The 18,520-nt window shown below is 34.7% G+C and overlaps 1 protein-coding gene across 5 annotated transcripts in view; it reads left to right on the forward strand.

Moving 5' to 3' along the window:
* USP15 (ubiquitin specific peptidase 15) overlaps positions 1-18,520 on the forward strand; it is a 74,958-nt gene that overhangs the window by 21,329 nt on the left and 35,109 nt on the right. For 4 of the 5 annotated variants that reach the window (XR_007163790.2, XM_048065400.2, XM_048065397.2 and 1 more), the window contains exons 4-6: positions 2,703-2,829; positions 7,197-7,342; positions 9,576-9,637. Coding sequence is in view for 4 of the 5 variants with exons in the window: in XM_048065400.2 (XP_047921357.1) it covers positions 2,703-2,829; positions 7,197-7,342; positions 9,576-9,637 (335 nt within the window). In the remaining variant the exon portion in view is untranslated. Of the gene's footprint in view, positions 1-2,003; positions 2,047-2,702; positions 2,830-7,196; positions 7,343-9,575; positions 9,638-18,520 lie in introns of those variants that run through there. The other variant, XM_066992423.1, reaches the window with a different exon arrangement.

Here is an 18,520-nt window from a genome sequence, read left to right on the forward strand (position 1 = left end):
TGATTCAACTGTAGTCCTGCAAATATGCAGGAATTCCACAGGAATCCATTAGAAGTTGTATTTACTAGAAGGTTTTAAGCCCTGGCCTGTGATGACTATATAGACAAATCCTGCTTTAGTTGCTTATACATACCTAATTTTTATTCATATTTTAGAGACTCAAATTTTGAAAACTGAGAAACAAGGATTGCAAAGAATGTAATGCTTTTTTTTCTGGAAATAAGGCCGCTAATTTTTCAAGATTTTTCAAGAAGATCTTGCTTTAGAAGCTTGTAAGTCTATTAATGCAAATGATTTTGTAATTAAATATAAAACCCTAAAACTGTATTGGCTGTATTAGTGAAAAGTCTAGTTCTAATAGTGTTAACACTGGCAGAGTAATTGGTTGTTCCTCTCCTGATGAGCAGAATCTTCTGCGTTCGGCAACTTGCTATGGTAGTTTTTTGTTTAAGCAAAAAACAAAACAAAAAGTTATCTGAATATAACTAGTCCATGGTACAGTGGATACTGTGACCCTATATCAGTATGAGACTGTCAAAAATTAACATATTTGACTGTTTGCTCTAGAACCTGTCATCCTTATTGTTACGGTAATATAATGTTTTACCAGTTTATTGATGAGATAATCATTTCTGTTTGGATTATTTCTCAATATTTTCAGAATAGTGATTATAGTTGCATCATCACTGGAGTGAATTACTATGTTTTAGAAATGGCAAACATACCCAAATGTATTTTAAACTGATCTTTAGGGCATATTCTTTAAATTAGAGATCTTTATTTCAATTCTTTAAAAGTTGCTGAAAGAATCTATTATGATTAAAACATAGTTGGATATGCTTTTTGATGTAATACATTTTTTTCACTCTTTGACATGAATATGATCTAAATACACGCATGCTGGCTGCTTAATTCAAATGTGTTCCTTTCAAACAATCGCCAGATTTAGCTATAGAATGATTTTTGTCTTCAAGATCCATTTGGTCAGCAAGGAAAGTTTGTTTTAACATTTTCTTTAGTACATTAAGGGACATTCTTTTTTATAGAAACATGCCTGGAATGTCTCCCATTTTTCTTTAGTTCTGTAAGAGCTGAAATCCATCTGAATGGCTCTACTTTAAAGATGTATATGTATTATCAACTTGGTACTCTTCTTCCTGAAGATGAGTTTCAGCGAACTGAATGCTTTTACATCATCATTGTAAATGTTCAGCAATTTTAAAATTTTAGAGGGAAATAGAAGGAGAGAGAAAGTAACGAAAGTATATTGCTTTGTACTTGCAAGGAAGTGACTGGAAAAATACATGCAGTGTAATGAGTGGCCAGGTAGATTGTCATAGATTCATTATGATCTGCCGGTATGAGCAGTAGTTGTCATCTGAGATACATATTCCAGTTCAGGTAAGTGAGGGTTGTTTTTTTTTTGATGCTTTTCACACTTGTTCTCAATTCTTTTTCCTATCTGTCTTAATGTTTTTTTCATAGTGGTGGCATGGTGCTTTGATACTTTTCTTTTATCCCCTTTGTTACCCCTACTTTTTGGGGTAGGAGTTGGGGGCATGAGGAAGGTGTTTATTGAATGTGTTATTTGACATTTATTCATGTCAAGTAACATGAATTTATATATGGTAATGCATCTACTATGTTGTAAATCTTATTCTAAGAAATGTCTTAGTCATATTCAGTTTTGTTTACTGCAACTATTTTGTTGTTACTCTAGTAGCTGAAAACCTGAGTAAGCTGCTGAATTTAAGATACGTTTTTATTTAAATGTAATGACTGCCAGCCATGATAGTTAAGGCAACTGAACAACAGTGGAATTGTTCACTATTTTTTTGTTCCTATAGCACATACATACAAGTTATATTACAAGTTATATTTGTACAGCAGATAGCAGATCTCTACTAGCTATTAGCTGGTGGCTTTTTTTTTAACCATATTTGTCAGATGTATCACATATCAGGGTGATGGTTATTTTGGGAACAGTCTACATGACTAAGTACTGCAGTTACACTTTGGAAGATCAAAAGGAAAAACATTTAAGAGGTGACCCTGAATATTTTTTTCTACATTTTACTTTTATAAAAAAGGAATTCCTGTATACTTTTGTAATTTTTTTTGTAATAGTTTGTAATAGGAGTTACAAAAATGAACAATTACAAACAACTGTAATGAGTAGCTGAAATTTCAAATGAATGTATTCATTATCAGAACATAGCTGATATTTGTAGGTATTGTCTAAATACAAGATTTGTTTAAAAATCAGCTATGCGATATCCAGAATTTAGTAATGTGTATTGGTATAGATAAGTATTCATTAAGTGTGAAAACTAGTTCTTCATGTTTTGAGGAAGCAGCATACAATGAATTTGTTCTGAAATAAAAAATAACTTTTGGTGTTTATCTTTTGATTAAGTATCTTACCTTTAGATTAAGTATGTATATTTGTGATTTCCACTGTACTTAAGACTTTGAAAGTCATGGTGTTATGCACAGATAAGACACAATGGTTGAGAGAAAACTTTTACTTTTCAGTTTACTGTATTTCTAAAAAGTTATAGTAGAGTTTCAGTTCTAGTTTTTGACATTTATTAAGTGTCTTGCTTTCCCTGAACTTAGTTTTTTTAAGAGGTCTCCAATGTTTTGAAGTGTGTATATAAAAATATGTTTGGACTGATACTTCATGTCAATCTGTTTTTCAGGTTGTTGAACAGGGTATGTTTGTAAAGCACTGCAAAGTAGAAGTATATCTAACAGAATTAAAGCTTTGTGAAAATGGAAATATGAACAATGTTGTCACGCGAAGATTTAGTAAAGCTGATACAATAGGTATGGGCAACTATTTTAACATTATATGATTGTTACTTGTTCAAATAGTATGTTATAGTGAATTCTGAATAGATAAGTCTCTGTATAAAATGATAGGTGGGCATTTAACTATTACAGAGAATGAGACTGGTCTTTTTTGGGTCAAAATTAGAAATTAAACAATTGTAATAGGATTTTAAATACAATTAAAAAAATAAAATGTATTCTATCTAGACAGCTGTGGTGACTTTAGAGATTTGCGCTTTTCAGAAAGTGAGCAGTGTAATGTTTTTCATTACCTTAATTGGATTCCATTGTGCTTTTTCTTGGCTTTTGGTGTGTAAGAAGTGCAATTTTTCAGGTGTTTCCATAGATGTATTTCATTAGTTAAAACTTGATAGTCATACATAAGGAAAAGGAATGAAAACACAGGAATTAATTGGATTTATAAATTAATGCGTAAAGGTGACTTATAAAAGTAAACTTCTTTGGGCTGTGAAGTGGCAGGCCAGACACACTTTCTTAAAGTAACCGAGTCCTGTATTAAACCTGTATCTTATCTTTATTTTGCATGTTCTTTAAACATTGTGTCATTTTTTGAAACCATATTAAAAACATATTTGTCTCTGAAAATAACAATCAGAATGTATACAAAGATATTGTTGATCACATAAGCTCAGTTTTTGGTGTATTTTTGTATGTGTTTCTGAGACAAGATTCTTTCAATGAAGTATATTTGTGCAGTTAAACTTGTGCTTTATGCCAAGGGCATAAAGTCAAGCCCAGCCATTGCTCTTCATTACTTGGCATCAGCATAGTCTTTTCAGCTTTAACTTGTAGTAGTTTATACTTGCTACCCCTTAGTTTTTTGCAGAATGCATGTTTTAAAAACAGAATAATTTTCCCTCATTAGGTTTTAATTTTCAAGTTAAACAGATAATCATCTGCTTGTAATAGAATAAAAACTTAAAAATTGTCAAATCTGTCCTTGAAACAAGGCTTCGATGTTGTATGTTAATTGGCCTTTTTGGGATCTGGTTTATATTGGCAAGATGTACTTCATTAGTCTCTAAGCAAACGTAGAAACTTAAAAAAACCAATTTCATGTTATCTTTCCCTGAGGACCCAATACAAGCTAGTTTACAGCTATATTGAATTAAATTCTAGCATTGGAATTATAGGTAATGGATGAGTTTCTGATATTTGCTTTCTAATCAGAAACAAGACATTTTGGAACAACCATTCTGGAATTAGTTGGATGTGTGTTCATTTTTTCTTAGCATAGAGAGAATGATAATTATGAGAAAATTCTCATAAAGGGTAACAAGTAACAATCAGGCTCACTGGCAACCCTGTTCCAGACACTGGCCTTATTTGGTTTCCTGAGATGTGGATGAAATGCTCTTGGAAGCCTTAATAACATATCTTTTTTGAAGCTGAATCTTCTTAAGCAGAGCAGAAAGCTGTGCCATCCTAGCCAGGACATCCAAAAGAGTGTATTACAGAAAAAGAACCAGAAAAATCAAGACCAGTTTTAAGAGTGAAAGAATAACTGATTCCTGCATTTCTCTTATTTCTTAATAAGGTGATTTTTTTTTTCCTGTCCTTACATTAAGTATATTTAAGGTAGTTCTAGTATTCATAGAGCTTGTAGCAGAGATGCTTATTGTATCAATAAAGAATATGTAAGAGGAATCTTACAAAACCTTAAATATTGTTCGCTCTTGCTTGCATATGCCAGTAATGATGGGCTGCAGAAGTGTTGTAGTACAGAAGTCAGTATCAATTCCTTTGTTTTTCTGCTCAAGTAGAAACTAAGTTAGACTGTATGTCAGCAAGTTAGTACAAGATAGGAAAAAAGTAATTATAGAGGACAGACCTGATAATGACAGTCACTTTCTTGGGATTGTATTGGACATATCCGATGTGTTCCTTGGACCTTCTTGGAGATCTCCTACAGTTGAGGACTCTCACCTTGGAGGCACTGCATCTTAAAGACTGATGACCAAGCCTTTTTTATTTTATTTATTTATTTTTTAATTATTTTTTTATTTTGTTTTAGTATAAAAAGAAAATGAGTTAGACGTAGTTCAGGAAGCATTTCAGTCTGGTTGTTGCTGATCATTAGGACTTCTGAGTGAATATGAGTTAATGAACTCTTGAGGAGTCTTACTTATATGAATGTATGAAAACAGTTCAGTCACCACCTAATCTGTAGACTTCTTCTACCTTTATTCAAGAGTTTTATGAGTGAGAAAATGACAGAAAGACTGTTGGTAGCCTCATTTACAGATGAGTAAGAGTCAGGTTTTGTCTGCAATGCCTTAAAACAATTCCAAAACTGAACTGATAAACTTCATAGAAGATTACACCAGAGGCCCTGAGTCTATGTTTTTTTGGGATTGTTGCCAGTAAATTATCTTGGCAAATGGCTTTATGACTTGTCTCTGCCATTAATTTGCTGCAGAATAAAAGAATGGAAAGCTTGCTGCCCTTGAGGAGAGTTTGTTGTGGGATCAGCCTTTCCCTTCTTCAGGAAGCTGAGATTACTGCAGCTTAGTACAGATTAACATCTTGCAGTTTCCTTCAGACAGTGCTTGTGATAGCACTAGTCCTTAGGAGCCAGGGTGTCTTTGTATTAGGATCCTCTGAACTCAATTCTCACCCTGACTCTTCTACATAGTGTTGCAGAATAGTGCTTAAATCATGCATCTGTTCTCATTTTTCTTTTTTGTTCGTATTTGTACTTGAACAGGCACGTTCATTCTAGACCATAAGCCAGCAGTTCAGTGATACTTGGTGGAAATATACTTCCCAGGGTCTCAGACATAGTGTATATTGTATCTAATCTGATAGGATTGATGCTTTCTGTCCCATAACAGTTCTCTGAGTGAAGCTGGAATAGGAGATACTAATTTAGTTCTTGCTAAGAATAAGAGCTGAAATGCTCAAATATTTAATTTTCATGGTTATTAATAAGTTAATGAAAAAGTATCTTTTGTGACTATTTTTTTCAAGTAAACACCATTGATAAATCTAGATTTTTTTTTTTTTCTGGAAGACTGTGCCAGCTACATTCAGTCTCACATTCAAATGTAGTTATATGAAACCATTGGTTGCAAACTGGTTCTGACCAAAAAGTCAACAAAAAGCCTTGTTTCTAGCTCCTACCTTGCCTACACGTTATCTTTGTTACAGAAGCAGATGAACAAGTTAAACAGTTGCCTTTATACTAAAATATAAGTTAACTAGTTTAGAAGGAAATCGTATTCAGTTGTCTGCAATATCTACAAATATCATTGGCCGCTTGTCATGCATTTCACAAATCAATGGCTGGATTTTTAAAAGATACTTCTAAGCATCAGGTCTCATTTTGACTTTTCATATTTAGCACAGTGATAGTAGAAGAGGATCTTAAGGGGGCAAGGGGAATTCTAGTGTTTCAGCACTGATGTTTTCATCCTGAGAATAATAGTGTTTTCAGTGATCATCAGGAAGGCAACTGTATGTTTCATGACTCCTGTTTTGTTTTCTGTGCTAGTTGTCACAAGGCTTGACTGCCACGGGGCTTTATGAATGTACCAATTTAAAAACATCGAAGTGAGGTTGCTGTGATGTAGCACTGCACATATTAGTTCAAATTAAAGCACTCTTTCATAAATTTGACTTTGCATAAGGAGAATGGAGTTAATTATGAACTTAAACTCCAGTTGTACGCAATAGTTATGCTACCTCAAAATTATGTTTCTGGCAAGTAGAGTAGGAGATGGCAGACCTTTTTATGACAAATATTTCAGGAACAACAAATCTTCCATGGTTCTTCTAGAATATATTTCTGTACTTCAGTTTCACAGAGTAGTCTTTAATTTCTGTGAGGGTGAGAGTTAAATATAGTATGTGTTTGTGGTGGTCAGTGCTAATTGCACAGGAATGTGGGTAGTAGAAGGTTTAAAAAAAACAGACAGATTGATTTAAGGAGAGGAACAGAAGGACTTGCCCTCCCAGCCCCTTTTTTTTTTTGTTGTTGCCAATTTCACATCTAATCATTCCCTATCCACCCACACTCCTGTGGTACCACGCTTTGTGAAATGAGTAGACAGTACCTAGGGGTACCTCCTGTCATCTGTTACTTACGCACTTTTCTTTATTTGGTTTGCTTTGCTAGGAGATTCAGGAGGGAATAAAATACACCTCTGACTATTTCCACCTTAAAGGCATGCCAACTGGCAACTTCCTGCTTTTCTTACAGCATGATGTAGTTGTAGGGCCATTGCTACAGTTTGATCTGTATTTTCAATATAAAAAAATAGTAATTCTGATGCTTTATTTGACTTTATAGTGTTTATCTTGTTAAATGCTAACCTTCTGTTTTCTCCTTTTCAAAACAGATACGATTGAAAAAGAGATAAGAAAAATCTTCAATATTCCAGGTGAAAAAGAGACCAGATTGTGGAACAAATACATGAGTAATACTTTTGAACCATTGAATAAACCAGATAGTACCATACAAGATGCTGGTTTATACCAGGGACAGGTACTGTGTAATATTTCCTTTTTTTATATGTTTATTTTTTGCTTATGAAAATGTAGCTCATTCCAATAAATTTTCTGTCTTTTTAAGTGCAGTTTAACTCCTGTCCTAATAGATGGTGTTAGGGCTAGAGGATTTTTTTTAAACAACTTAAAGTAAAAGTAGTCTTTGGGTGTATATGCGTAATTAAAGGTGAGTTTAACACTCCTATAAAATTAAAAGTAAATGAATGTTACATTGCTGACTTGAACTTGGTAAAAACCTGAAATAAAATGTTCCTAGGATCCGGGATATGTTCCTACAATGAAACCTAAATTTAGGATAATAGAAGACTCGAATTCCAGTGTCCAGATTTCAGAAAGAAGTTAAGAAAAAAATCTTTCAGATAAGAACTATAGAGATAAGAGCTCAAAAGCCTGTTTTTGCATGAGACTCCATCATCCCTTAAAAATAGCTTTATAGGAAGATTTTTTACAAGATAATTATTTTAACTTTACAAATGAGAGTAAAGCTGTACAAATATAAATGTGATCTGACTGAAGAATTTTATCGTCAGAATGTTTTTTCAGATTACATTGATTCTTTAGTCTTCAAGTTGGGTTTTTTTCAGCAGCTGTGGTTCATGCAGTCATGTTGCAAAATATGAGTTGATAAGATTTGATGGCAGTAATTGTAGACAAGATTGTGTTAAAATATTTCCTTTTACCTTGAAATACTTGGCTTTGGCCTACTCAACAGCAGTATTTATGCTGTGCTTCAGTTTTCTTTTATGGCATGGAAGGTAAGTAATCAGTGCACCAAAATAACAGCTTGAACTATTGTGCCCTTTAACTTCATGCCGCACACACTTAAACCCTCACACAGTTAATTTTCACAATGCAGAGGTCTTGCTGTAAGGACCCAATAAAGATTTGCGTCAAAGATAAAACATGCAAATAGCCTCTATTCCAGTGAAACATTAACTGTGAAGCACGCATGGTCTAATATAGCCATAAAAAGATCTGCAGGTGACATCTGTACTTTCAGCAGAACAAATATTTTTCAAAACAGAGTTTAACCATGGCTTCTGAAAATGCTAAATGCCATGTCAGAGCATGTGTTTGGGTCAGTTGTACTTGCTGACACACAAGGTTGTTATTTTTATTGTCAAGCCTCCTAATTTAAAGATAGTTATTCTATTAGTCTATCTAATCTAGTAGTTATTTTTTACCATGTAATTATAACCTATAAATTGTTTTGAATTTTTCAGTTTGTTTCTGAAGTGAGCCTTTTAGGATTCCATTGAACTTTTACATCTGCATCTTCCTTCAATTTAGTAGTTTCTGAGAATTAAAAGGAAATATTGGTAGTTTTTTTTTATTATTATTATTATTTTAGCATTCAGGACCAAAGATAGCAAACCACTATCTTCCAGACAGAAAATTATTCATGATAGAAGGCTGGTTTTCAGTGGCATGTCTTAATGTGTTCAGACTGAAAATATGATTTCACCTTCAAATGGCAGCATGATTTATGTAAGGTTTTGAGGACAAGTGCATGTGTGTATGTATGTCTGTGTGTAGACACACAAAGATATAGCTTGGCAGTTAGTGTCCTGGAATATCAGCATAAAATTAGGGAGAAATATTTTCATTTGAAAACTAAGAGTTAGATTCAGTTCAAATATTGGAATCTAGTTGCCATTTCAAATGATCTCGGCTATCCCAGCTGTCAATCCAGAAAGGCATGAGCTTTTTGTAGGTCCTGTGTCATGTCTGCCAGCGTAGGGCAGATATCTCAAATACCCAAAGGCGTTTCAAATGGCACTTGCCTGTGTTTGGGACTGAGTGTTCTGTGCTCCCGTTTGTACCAATAACAACTTGAGTTAAATGAATTTCATTAGACAACTGTCCTGTTTGGAAAATCAGTATTAGATGAATGCTTCTTAAAACAAACAAAAAACCCTCAAGACTGTGATTTTCAGAATATCAAGGCAGAAAATGTTTTTGTTTTTGTTTGTTTGTTTATTTTTTACCTACCTGTGTTGTGTGAGGCAAAATTCCTTTGGTTCCATTCTTTAACAGATTGATTGGCTGTTGTAGAAACATGATCTCTACAAATTCATAGGTTCTGTTTAGATTGGTCTTCTGACCTCTTTAAGATCTCGCCATTTTACTCTAAAATTGTTGAGGTATATTAAGTGATGTGCTGAAAGTTGCCCAAAGTGTTTTTACAATTTATTTTTTTTTTGTGGTAGGTACTGGTGATAGAACAGAAGAATGAGGATGGAACATGGCCAAGAGGTCCTTCAACTCCTAAGTAAGTTGTGAGTTTGTCACGTTCGCTATAGCTTAACTATTTTCCCATGTTATTTTGCTCTAAAACACAGCTGGTTTTAAAAGTGGCATTCTATTTTTAAAATCAACATTTAGATGTTTCAGCTGAAAAAATGCAGAATAGTGTATTTGTTTTAAGTGCTGTGCATTATAGAACATAACATAAAAACGGTGACTTCCTGCATATGCATTGCATAATTTTGTTGCTTTAGGCCAGTGATACACTTTGTTCTGTTTAAAAATAGGGGAAAAAATGTCTGTAGTAGGAAATTGTAAAACTTTGCTTATTTTAGATTTCTGTTTCAAGTGTAATTGTTGGGAGAACATAGATGCATGCATTTTATCTGTATTTTTCTTACGTGTAAATGTTTTCATCACTATCTTGTCCTTTTATCTCCAGAGCACATAATGTGTACACACAAACATTACTTGAATTTCAGTCTGCATTGCCAGGATGTTGCTTTTGCTCTTTGTTGGGCTGTCATCAATTTACAGATTATGATGTTATTTTTCTTTTCTGTTTTTTTCTGTTGCCATTATGACCAGCACCTTGATAACAGCAAGTAAATAGAAGAAGACTTAAGTGTGGCTTTTTTCATTTAGCTGGATACTTCTAAATCATGTTCTCTGACATATACATAGGTTTTGAAGAACAGTTGGAACTTCTAGTAAACTTGCAGGATACCAGCCATACAAATAGTCAACTGTTTTTTCCCCTTTGTTGATGGGTTCTCAAGCATATATTTTACTGAAAAGTTCTTTTAAGTTCATTTTATTCTTTTTTTTTTTATTCTGAATTTATGTAATGAGATTCACTGTTTTTAAGACATTTTTGTAGAATCTTTGCTTATCATTTGAAGGGCAGAGATTCCTAATCTTTTTGGCATTTTATCTCAAGCACTTATTGGGAGCAACAGCTTATATTAAGTTGCTTAATGAAGTTTGAGTTGTTCAATTTAAGCATAATATGAACAGTATAATCTTGCTTAGCAAGATATGACAAAAAGAATTGAGAATGTAGAGCACCAGAAAGAATAGGATGCAAAATAATAGAAGTTTAATCTCTGACTTCAAAAAGCATCTAGTTAAAATGTAAGTTCTTAATCAAATTTTAAATGTAGATTTTGAAGTTTATATGCATTTAGGTAACTGAGTATCATGGCTTCTTTTGAAAGTTTTGATAGCAAGATATTCTCGGTACTGGTAACTGCTTTGATTCTGCCAAATTTTCGTTATGCTTTTTAGAAGGCGTTGAGAAACAGTATGTAAATTAATGTATATCATCTGGAAAATCTTTGGTTGGGGACAAGTAAAATGGCTATAGAAAGTTCTGGTGTCGGAGTAGGCTTATAAGTAAATCGGAAAATGAGGTTGAATGGTTTTACTGTGAAATGGGGGTATGTTTCTGAGATTCGGCAACTGTCACAAACATTGACATTTGGTATTCAGATGCGTTGTAATAATGGAGGGTTTGCAATGTATAGTAGATTCACATAGAAGCTGTAAACAAGCAGTGATGAGCCAAGGTTTTTACATCTGTCTAAAACCTTGTGAAAAAATATAATAAATGTTTAAAAGGGTAAAAATACAATACACTTGCTTTTGAGTCTTCTGTGTGAGATACACTGGGATTGTTAGTATTAGTTTGTCATCAGTAATAGTATGCCCCCATGCACCTTCCTACAGTCCTGTCATTGAGTACATACATTTCACTGAGAGCTGGGAGTAGTGCTTCGTAGTGCCTCTTTTAGAAGAGTACAAATTGCAAGTATAATTTCTGAGTCCAGAGAATAAAATGCCATATTTAAAAAGGTCAAAATGTAGAGTATTGGAAAATGTGAAATATTTCTAATGCTTGAAAAGGCCAGGATCATTTTCAGAACGTCATGTGAGCTTTTCATAGAATCACAGAATAGCCGAGGTTGGAAGCAAGTCTGGATATAGCCTTGTCCAGCGGCCTGCTCAAAGAATGGTCCCTTGGAACAGGCTGCTTGGGTCTGTGTCCAGTCAGGTTTGGAGCATCTGCAAGAAATGTCCTTTCAGTGTCTACCACTGAGGTCTCTCTACCACCAGGTATTTATACACATTGGTAAGATCCCCTCCAGAGCCTTTCTCTTCTCCAGGCTGAATAGTCCTGGCTCTCGCCATTCCTCCCTCAGTGTGTACTGGTGACGGGGTTGTTCCTCACCACGTGCATGACTTTGCATTTCCTTGTATGAAACTTGATAAGGCTCCTGTCTGCCCATTTCTCCTGCCTGTGGAGATCCCTCTGAATGGCAGCACAGCCTGTGTGGTGACAGTTGAAAATGAGATAGTAAGGTGTTTTGCACATTTCCCCTGACTTTTTCTTCTTAGCAGAAGCGTAACAAGCAGTCTTTAAATTGATTGCTTCTATTGGCAGCTTTTATACCTACTGTAGGTGATGGAAGGGAGGCTTTTTTTCCTGAAGAAACATGTTAAAGGCATGATCATCTTTTCCTGCAGCAAGAGAACATACTTTGAAGGATGCAAAACTGTGACCTCAATTTGGTATAGAGAAGAACACCTTGGAAAATAATTCTGATTTTCTCATAATGAATCAGTACAAGTGATTACAAGCTCACTTATTAGTGAGCTTTTTATTACCAAAACAATTGTTTTTTTTTCTTATAAAGGAACTTGGAGGAATTGATTTTAGGCTTGAGATTGTTTTTATATAGGATGAGAGACTGCTGTGCAATTGAGAATTTCAGCTCTATGGCCGGGCTTGTCAGTGCTTAGATTTGTTTTATGTGTACTGTTCTTCTAACTTCTGAACTTAGGTTATTTTGGAAGCAATTGCAACGCCTCCTGTTTTAAAAACAAACACAAAAAACAAAACCAAAAAAAAAAACCCTCACCTTTTAAGTCTACTGATATCTGCTATTATCTCATATTTTAACACTGCTTGTAAAATGTGTTTTTGTCTGGAAGTATCTGAATGCAGTGTACATTTTTTAGAATGTGTACAGGGTCAGTCTTCTGCCTTGGGAACAGCTGGATTTTTGGCACTCTGCAAGGTTCTGTTTATATCAACTGCTTGTATCAGCTACTGGGATTTTGTTGCTCAGGAAGTTTGGCTTCTGTGAAACTGTTTCTAGTGAGCTCATAGTGACTTCTCTTCAAATGTCTTTACTGTCATCCGTTCCTAAAATAGCTATTATTCAGCATTAATGGATAGTTCTGCAGAAAATTTTGTTAAACTAACTCAGTGTGTTTGTATCCTTCTGCTGAAAATTATTTCACGGGTGCGGGGGTTGGAATGTGTGTGGAAAAATATTTTAGTGGTTTATTGTCATTGACATGTTTTGAACTGAGATAACAAAAATCTCAGGCTGTAGTTTGCATAACTGAAGCAACTTTACTACAAAACCAAACTATTTGTGTTCAGGAAAAACTGCAACAATTAAAATCTTCATACAATCTGTGATTCCAAAACGAGACAAGGAGAAGAAACGAACTTAAGCTTTGAAGTTCCATTAGGTACCGAATGAATAGCCAGGACAAGCTTTCTGATAGTTTTTTAAGACGTTGTTATCTGTTTATATGCAAATATATATAAAAGCAAGTTAGAGAAACATAGAAAGAGACTATTTAGTAAAAACTTATTTTCTAATCTTAGAAAGGCGTTGTATGCCATTTTCCTAGAAAACTTAATAAACAAGCATTAATTAATTTAAATCCATCAGGTTCTTCAAAAATTCAAAAATGCTTCTTACATGGCAAAAGCCTAAGAATTTCCTATTTATCATATATATATCTGTAGACAATAAAAGTAATAAATTTAATTCTGGCCTGCTTTTTTAGACATCACTGTGGAGTTAAGTCTCCAAATAGCTAGCTGCTACTTTGCACGATTTACAGATGGAGTGCTGTTAGCTTTAATACATTTCTATGTAAAAGGGAATACGTTGATTTTTTGACCATACAAAAATTTGAAACTAGAAACAATCCTATATTTTTCTTTCTAAAATAAGTTATTTTTGTCATATGGTAAGGTGGTTTCTGTTTCCAAACGACACGCTTTTATCTTGGAGAATCACTAAAGGCTCTCAACTGATTTTTGTTGTTGTTCTGTTTTGTTTCTGAGCTGGCTCTCTGTATGTTTTTTACAGAAACAAAAAAGAATAAAAGATAAATAGCTATCCCCTCTGAAATAATTTAACGATTGCATATCCTAAGTTTTTAGGAAGCAAATATCCATAATTCTTCAAAAGAAAAACTGCTTGTGTATTGGAATGGAAAGTATCTAAAACCATGAGTTTTAGTGTTTTTCCCCAAAGCAGTCGATGCACAGACAGGTGTGCCTTTCTGCTGACATTGCCGGGAGAAAGATAATTGTGGAGAACAGAGCTGGCAACTGGGGACTTACTTTTAGGTCTTAAATTGTAAAAGCAAGAGCTTTTCTGCCAGTCAAGAGCTAGCCTGCAGTTTGCTGATGCATAATAACTTGTTCAACTGCAATAACCATGTGTCTGAGCCCCTGTGGGTAAACATCAAACATTGGTAATGTACAACAGAGACGTTTTCATGTTAGTTTAACAAACATGGTCATTAATATCAGTTAATACAGGGTTGAGAAGCTCTAACAAATGCATGCCCTGAACTCAATTTTTTTTTTGGTTGCTGCCTGTTAAAATATCAATCTTTCATACTCCCAAAGAAACACGATTAACTGAATTAATTGTTGGTAGTGGGGTATTTTTTGTAAGAAGAGAATAGTCCAAACTGAAATAGGATAAAAATACTAAAGCTAGCTTTAAGATATTAAATCCTATGTCAGCCTAGTTATAACCACACCTTCACAGAATCAGAGTCCTTGAAGATGGAAGGAGTTCACAAGATGATCTCGTCCAGTCCCCGTCCTCAGAACAGGGGCAGCTAGAGCAGGTTCCCCAGGACTGTGGCCAGTCAGAGTTGGACTGTCTTCAGGGGTGGAGAATCCACAGCTACTCTCTCTGGTCAACCAACTCCAGTGTTTGTCCACTCGCGCTATAAAAATGATTGTTTAATCACTTTCTTTTTGTGAACATAATCTTATGTTCAGATGGAATTTCATGTATTTCAATATATACCCAGATCAATATATGTCCAGGTCTCTCCTGTACTGGGGAGCCCAGATCTCGTCAGGGTAAAGTGCTGAGAAGAGGACAAGGCTCACCTCCCTCGACCTGCTGGCAGTGCTCCTCCTAATACAGCCCAGGAGGTTGCTGGGCTTCTTTGCCCCAAGGGCACGTTGCTGGCTCATGCTCGGTTTTTCGTTCACCAGGACCCTAGGTGCGTCTCTGCCAACTGCTTTCCAGATGGTGGGCTTCCATTCTTCCCCTAGTGTGTATTGTTGACGGGGGTTACAGTAACTTTTCTGTATCCTCAGTTACTAAGTTTGTAAGGTCCTTTACCTCCTTGCCCTTCTCATGCTGGTAGGTGAGCTGTTGTGTATCAAACTAGTTTCAATGTCTTTGACTTTTTGTGGTGAGCTCTGGATGCTAATACCAGCTTTTGTCTGCCAAAAAGGAACAGGTTTTTGACTGTTTCAGTGTTGACAGTTGACCATCTTCAACTGATCAGGATTCGTCCAGGAAAAGAGAAGTTGCACGAATCCTTCACAGATCTGGATTAGGCATGAAATGATGTATTTGCTTATCACTTGTTCAAGTGATTAGTTAATATCTTCATTATAGCCTATTATATCAATTTTAAAGCAGTACTGAATCATTTTACATTATAATTTATTGCCCTACCACTCAGTCTGTTTTGAGAGTGGAGAAACAAGGTGGCTGTTTGTCCCATGCCATGCAGAGATAGTCATAACATATCTCAAGTTAGAAGGGACCTACAAAGATCGTTGAGACTTGCTTTTGATCTTAATTCTAATACTTGAGTTTTATCTTGTTCTTTTTGGTGTCTCTAGTTGTTGTGTCAGCTCTGAATTGGTCAATTGACTTAAATGAACTGGGCAAAGAGGGTATAACTTGTGCTGAAACCATTTAATTAAGACAGCTCTTATGATAAGCCAATGAAAGACAAGCCCAGCACAAAACTCTTTTGAAGCCTAAACAATTCCATGTTGTTCACTAGTTTACCTTGTTCTTCTGGATGTTGTCTTAGAATTTATGTGCAGAAATTTGATCTAACGTAATAAAATTACAGTTACTTAGAACACTGCTGGTAGATTTGGTTTGAGGCAATCAGATTTTTCTGTGTTCCTGCTAAAGGTTTTTTCTTAAAGGGTATTGCTTTTTATTATAGGGAGAATTTGACTATTACAATTGTGTTTCAAATTACTAATACATAGCAGTCTTCCCCTATATACTTACTAGACTGACAGTTATGATCTCAGACTGTATGTTTTTATGTAACTCCAGCATTGTCCTTGTGAAAGGACGTTCAGTTATTAGCAATAAAGACAAATACTGCCAAATGTATTATGGAAAATCTTGCATTTACTAATACGTACCATTCTGCTGCAGAACATACGCATTTTGTATGTTTGCTAGGCAGTGCCCTAGTGTTTTTAACCAACAGTAGAGTATCTAAAGAAGCAATATATGCTTGTGCCTTACAAAGGTTTAAAAATCACTTTAAAATGTGTTGAAATCGGGCATAGTGCAAAACTCAGAAACCTCTGAAAGGGTCTCTCTGAAACCCAAGCTTTAGTGAAGAATAGGTTATGATTGCGGGGGGGGCTGTGAGGAGAGGAACATGAGGTACACATGCTATTCTTTCCTACCTTTATAGTATCTGTATCTTCTGCCTCTTTCTTCATCAGACCTGTCCCCTAAGTACACTCCGGCTGGCTTTATTCCCCTCAAGTGTTGCAGAGCCTCTGCTATTACAGGAATGCTGTGATTTGATCACTCACTCTTGATGTTTTCTTTTTTTCAGAATAACTGGTAAATGAGATCACTGTGCCTGGGTTATTTTTTTTCCTCAACTCTTTTTCATTTTTTAATTTTGATGGTGGTCTTCTATTGCTTGCTTGATTATGTGTTTTCAAGGAGCCACATGTGTATGTCTGCAAAGATGTGCTTGTAAATATGAATGAACAGAGTAAGTTCTTTGCAAAGTGCTTCTTGAAAATATGCCTGTAGAAGACTGAAGTCATGGTTCATATTAACAGTAAGAGTTAAGATGGCTTTGTAGCTGATACGCAGGCACTGGAGAACCGGTCTTCGGCTTTTCAGGGAACTTGCTTCATTTCACTGGTACAGTCTAATACATTAGGGTGTGTTAAACATAAAATGTACTCTGCCAATAAGTCCGAAATGCTTTAGGCAAGGAATTCTAGCCAAAACTGTTGTCTTCTATGCATACTGAACAGAAATTCAGAGCAAGAATTGCTCTGGTTTTGCTACTGAGAATCTTTCTGGTAGCTTGGCCATGGAAGAGAGTGTAGTCTGGAAAGCATAGTCTAGCTGCCCACCAGAGTGGATAAAAGAGCATTCTTCTACAATTTTGAGTTCAATTGTTGGCTATGTTACTATGTTAAATAGATATCTACAAAGTTTTGAGATAGGGATGATAAATATTGTCATATTTCTTCTTATTTTTTTCTGTTGTACGAGAGAGAATGCTGAAAGAACTCGTTAATGCTGATTTTTTCATGCAGTAGGGTGAAGTTGAATGAAAAAAAGAGACCAAAATACTGCTTGTTTCAACTATCTCTTTGTAATTGTGTCCTATAATAAGATCAAAATAAATTCCAAGATGGTGGCTTGAACCATGATGCATGCTTTTAAGAAGTCCATACAACTTGTAACATATTAACTTATCCTTTAAACTTCAGAGTAAAATTAAGTATTCATTGATCACATTCAATTTTCATAATATAATTTAACTAGCAATGACACAGATAAGAAAATTATACAGAATTCTTTTAGACTCAATAACAGAGTCCAATTTTTGTATAGTTGATTACAAGAAAGTAAAGCACATACCACTGTTGAAGCAAAGGTTAAATACATGTGAGTAGTTAATCTGATGGAATGATTTTTACATCAAACATTGAAATATTTAGAGATTTGAAAATTACTGTGGAGCTCTTGCTTTATTTCTTGCTTTATATTACAAATGTTTTTATCATATACATAACGTCTACTGATGTCAAAACGCGCTCAATAAGTACAGATAGTGCAATAATGCAAATAATGCCACTTCAGTCACAGAAAATCTAGGGTTTATTTTATATCTAAATGCAGGAAAGAGTTATTTACTAACTTTAATCATTTAATCTAGTATATTTGGAGTTAAATTTTTATTTTTTACCAGAAACACAGATTACTAAGTATACAGTTGAGAAATGCTGAACTTAAGAGGAAACATTTTTTTTCCATCTTTGCTTACCGTTTTATGCTCTGGCTCATATATGTTGTTTAGACATCTTTGGTGGTGGTTGAATGCCACAGTAACACTAACACATATTGAATTTAGCATACTCCTAAAAGAATATATACTTTGTCGTAGAACCTTGTCTTTAAAACAGAGTTGAATTTTTGTTGTACGCTTGATGGCTCATTTTTGCTTAGGAAATTCCTAAGTTGTTGCAGTTTGTTTATTTTTATTTTTCTGATGGATACTTTTGTCATTCTTTTTATACAGTGTTAAGGAACAGAAGGTAGGGCAGTACTTTCAGCTTTAGTGCTTATTGTCCTTTCAGGGTTTTTTGTTATTCTTGTTTTCATCTTCCTTTTAGTGACTGGGGGGACTTCTGCCAATATTGTTAACAAGTTTTCCGACAAGCATTGAAATGTATTAAAAGTTCTGAAGAGCTATGAATTAATTCCCTCATCTTTGTGCATAGGATTTAGCAATGTAAGCAGCTGTAAGCAAATAGAAAGGCTGCACACCT

The sequence above is a fragment of the Anser cygnoides genome, chromosome 1 (genome assembly GCF_040182565.1).
Source record: "Anser cygnoides isolate HZ-2024a breed goose chromosome 1, Taihu_goose_T2T_genome, whole genome shotgun sequence".
In the NCBI taxonomy this organism is placed as follows: Eukaryota; Metazoa; Chordata; class Aves; order Anseriformes; family Anatidae; genus Anser; species Anser cygnoides.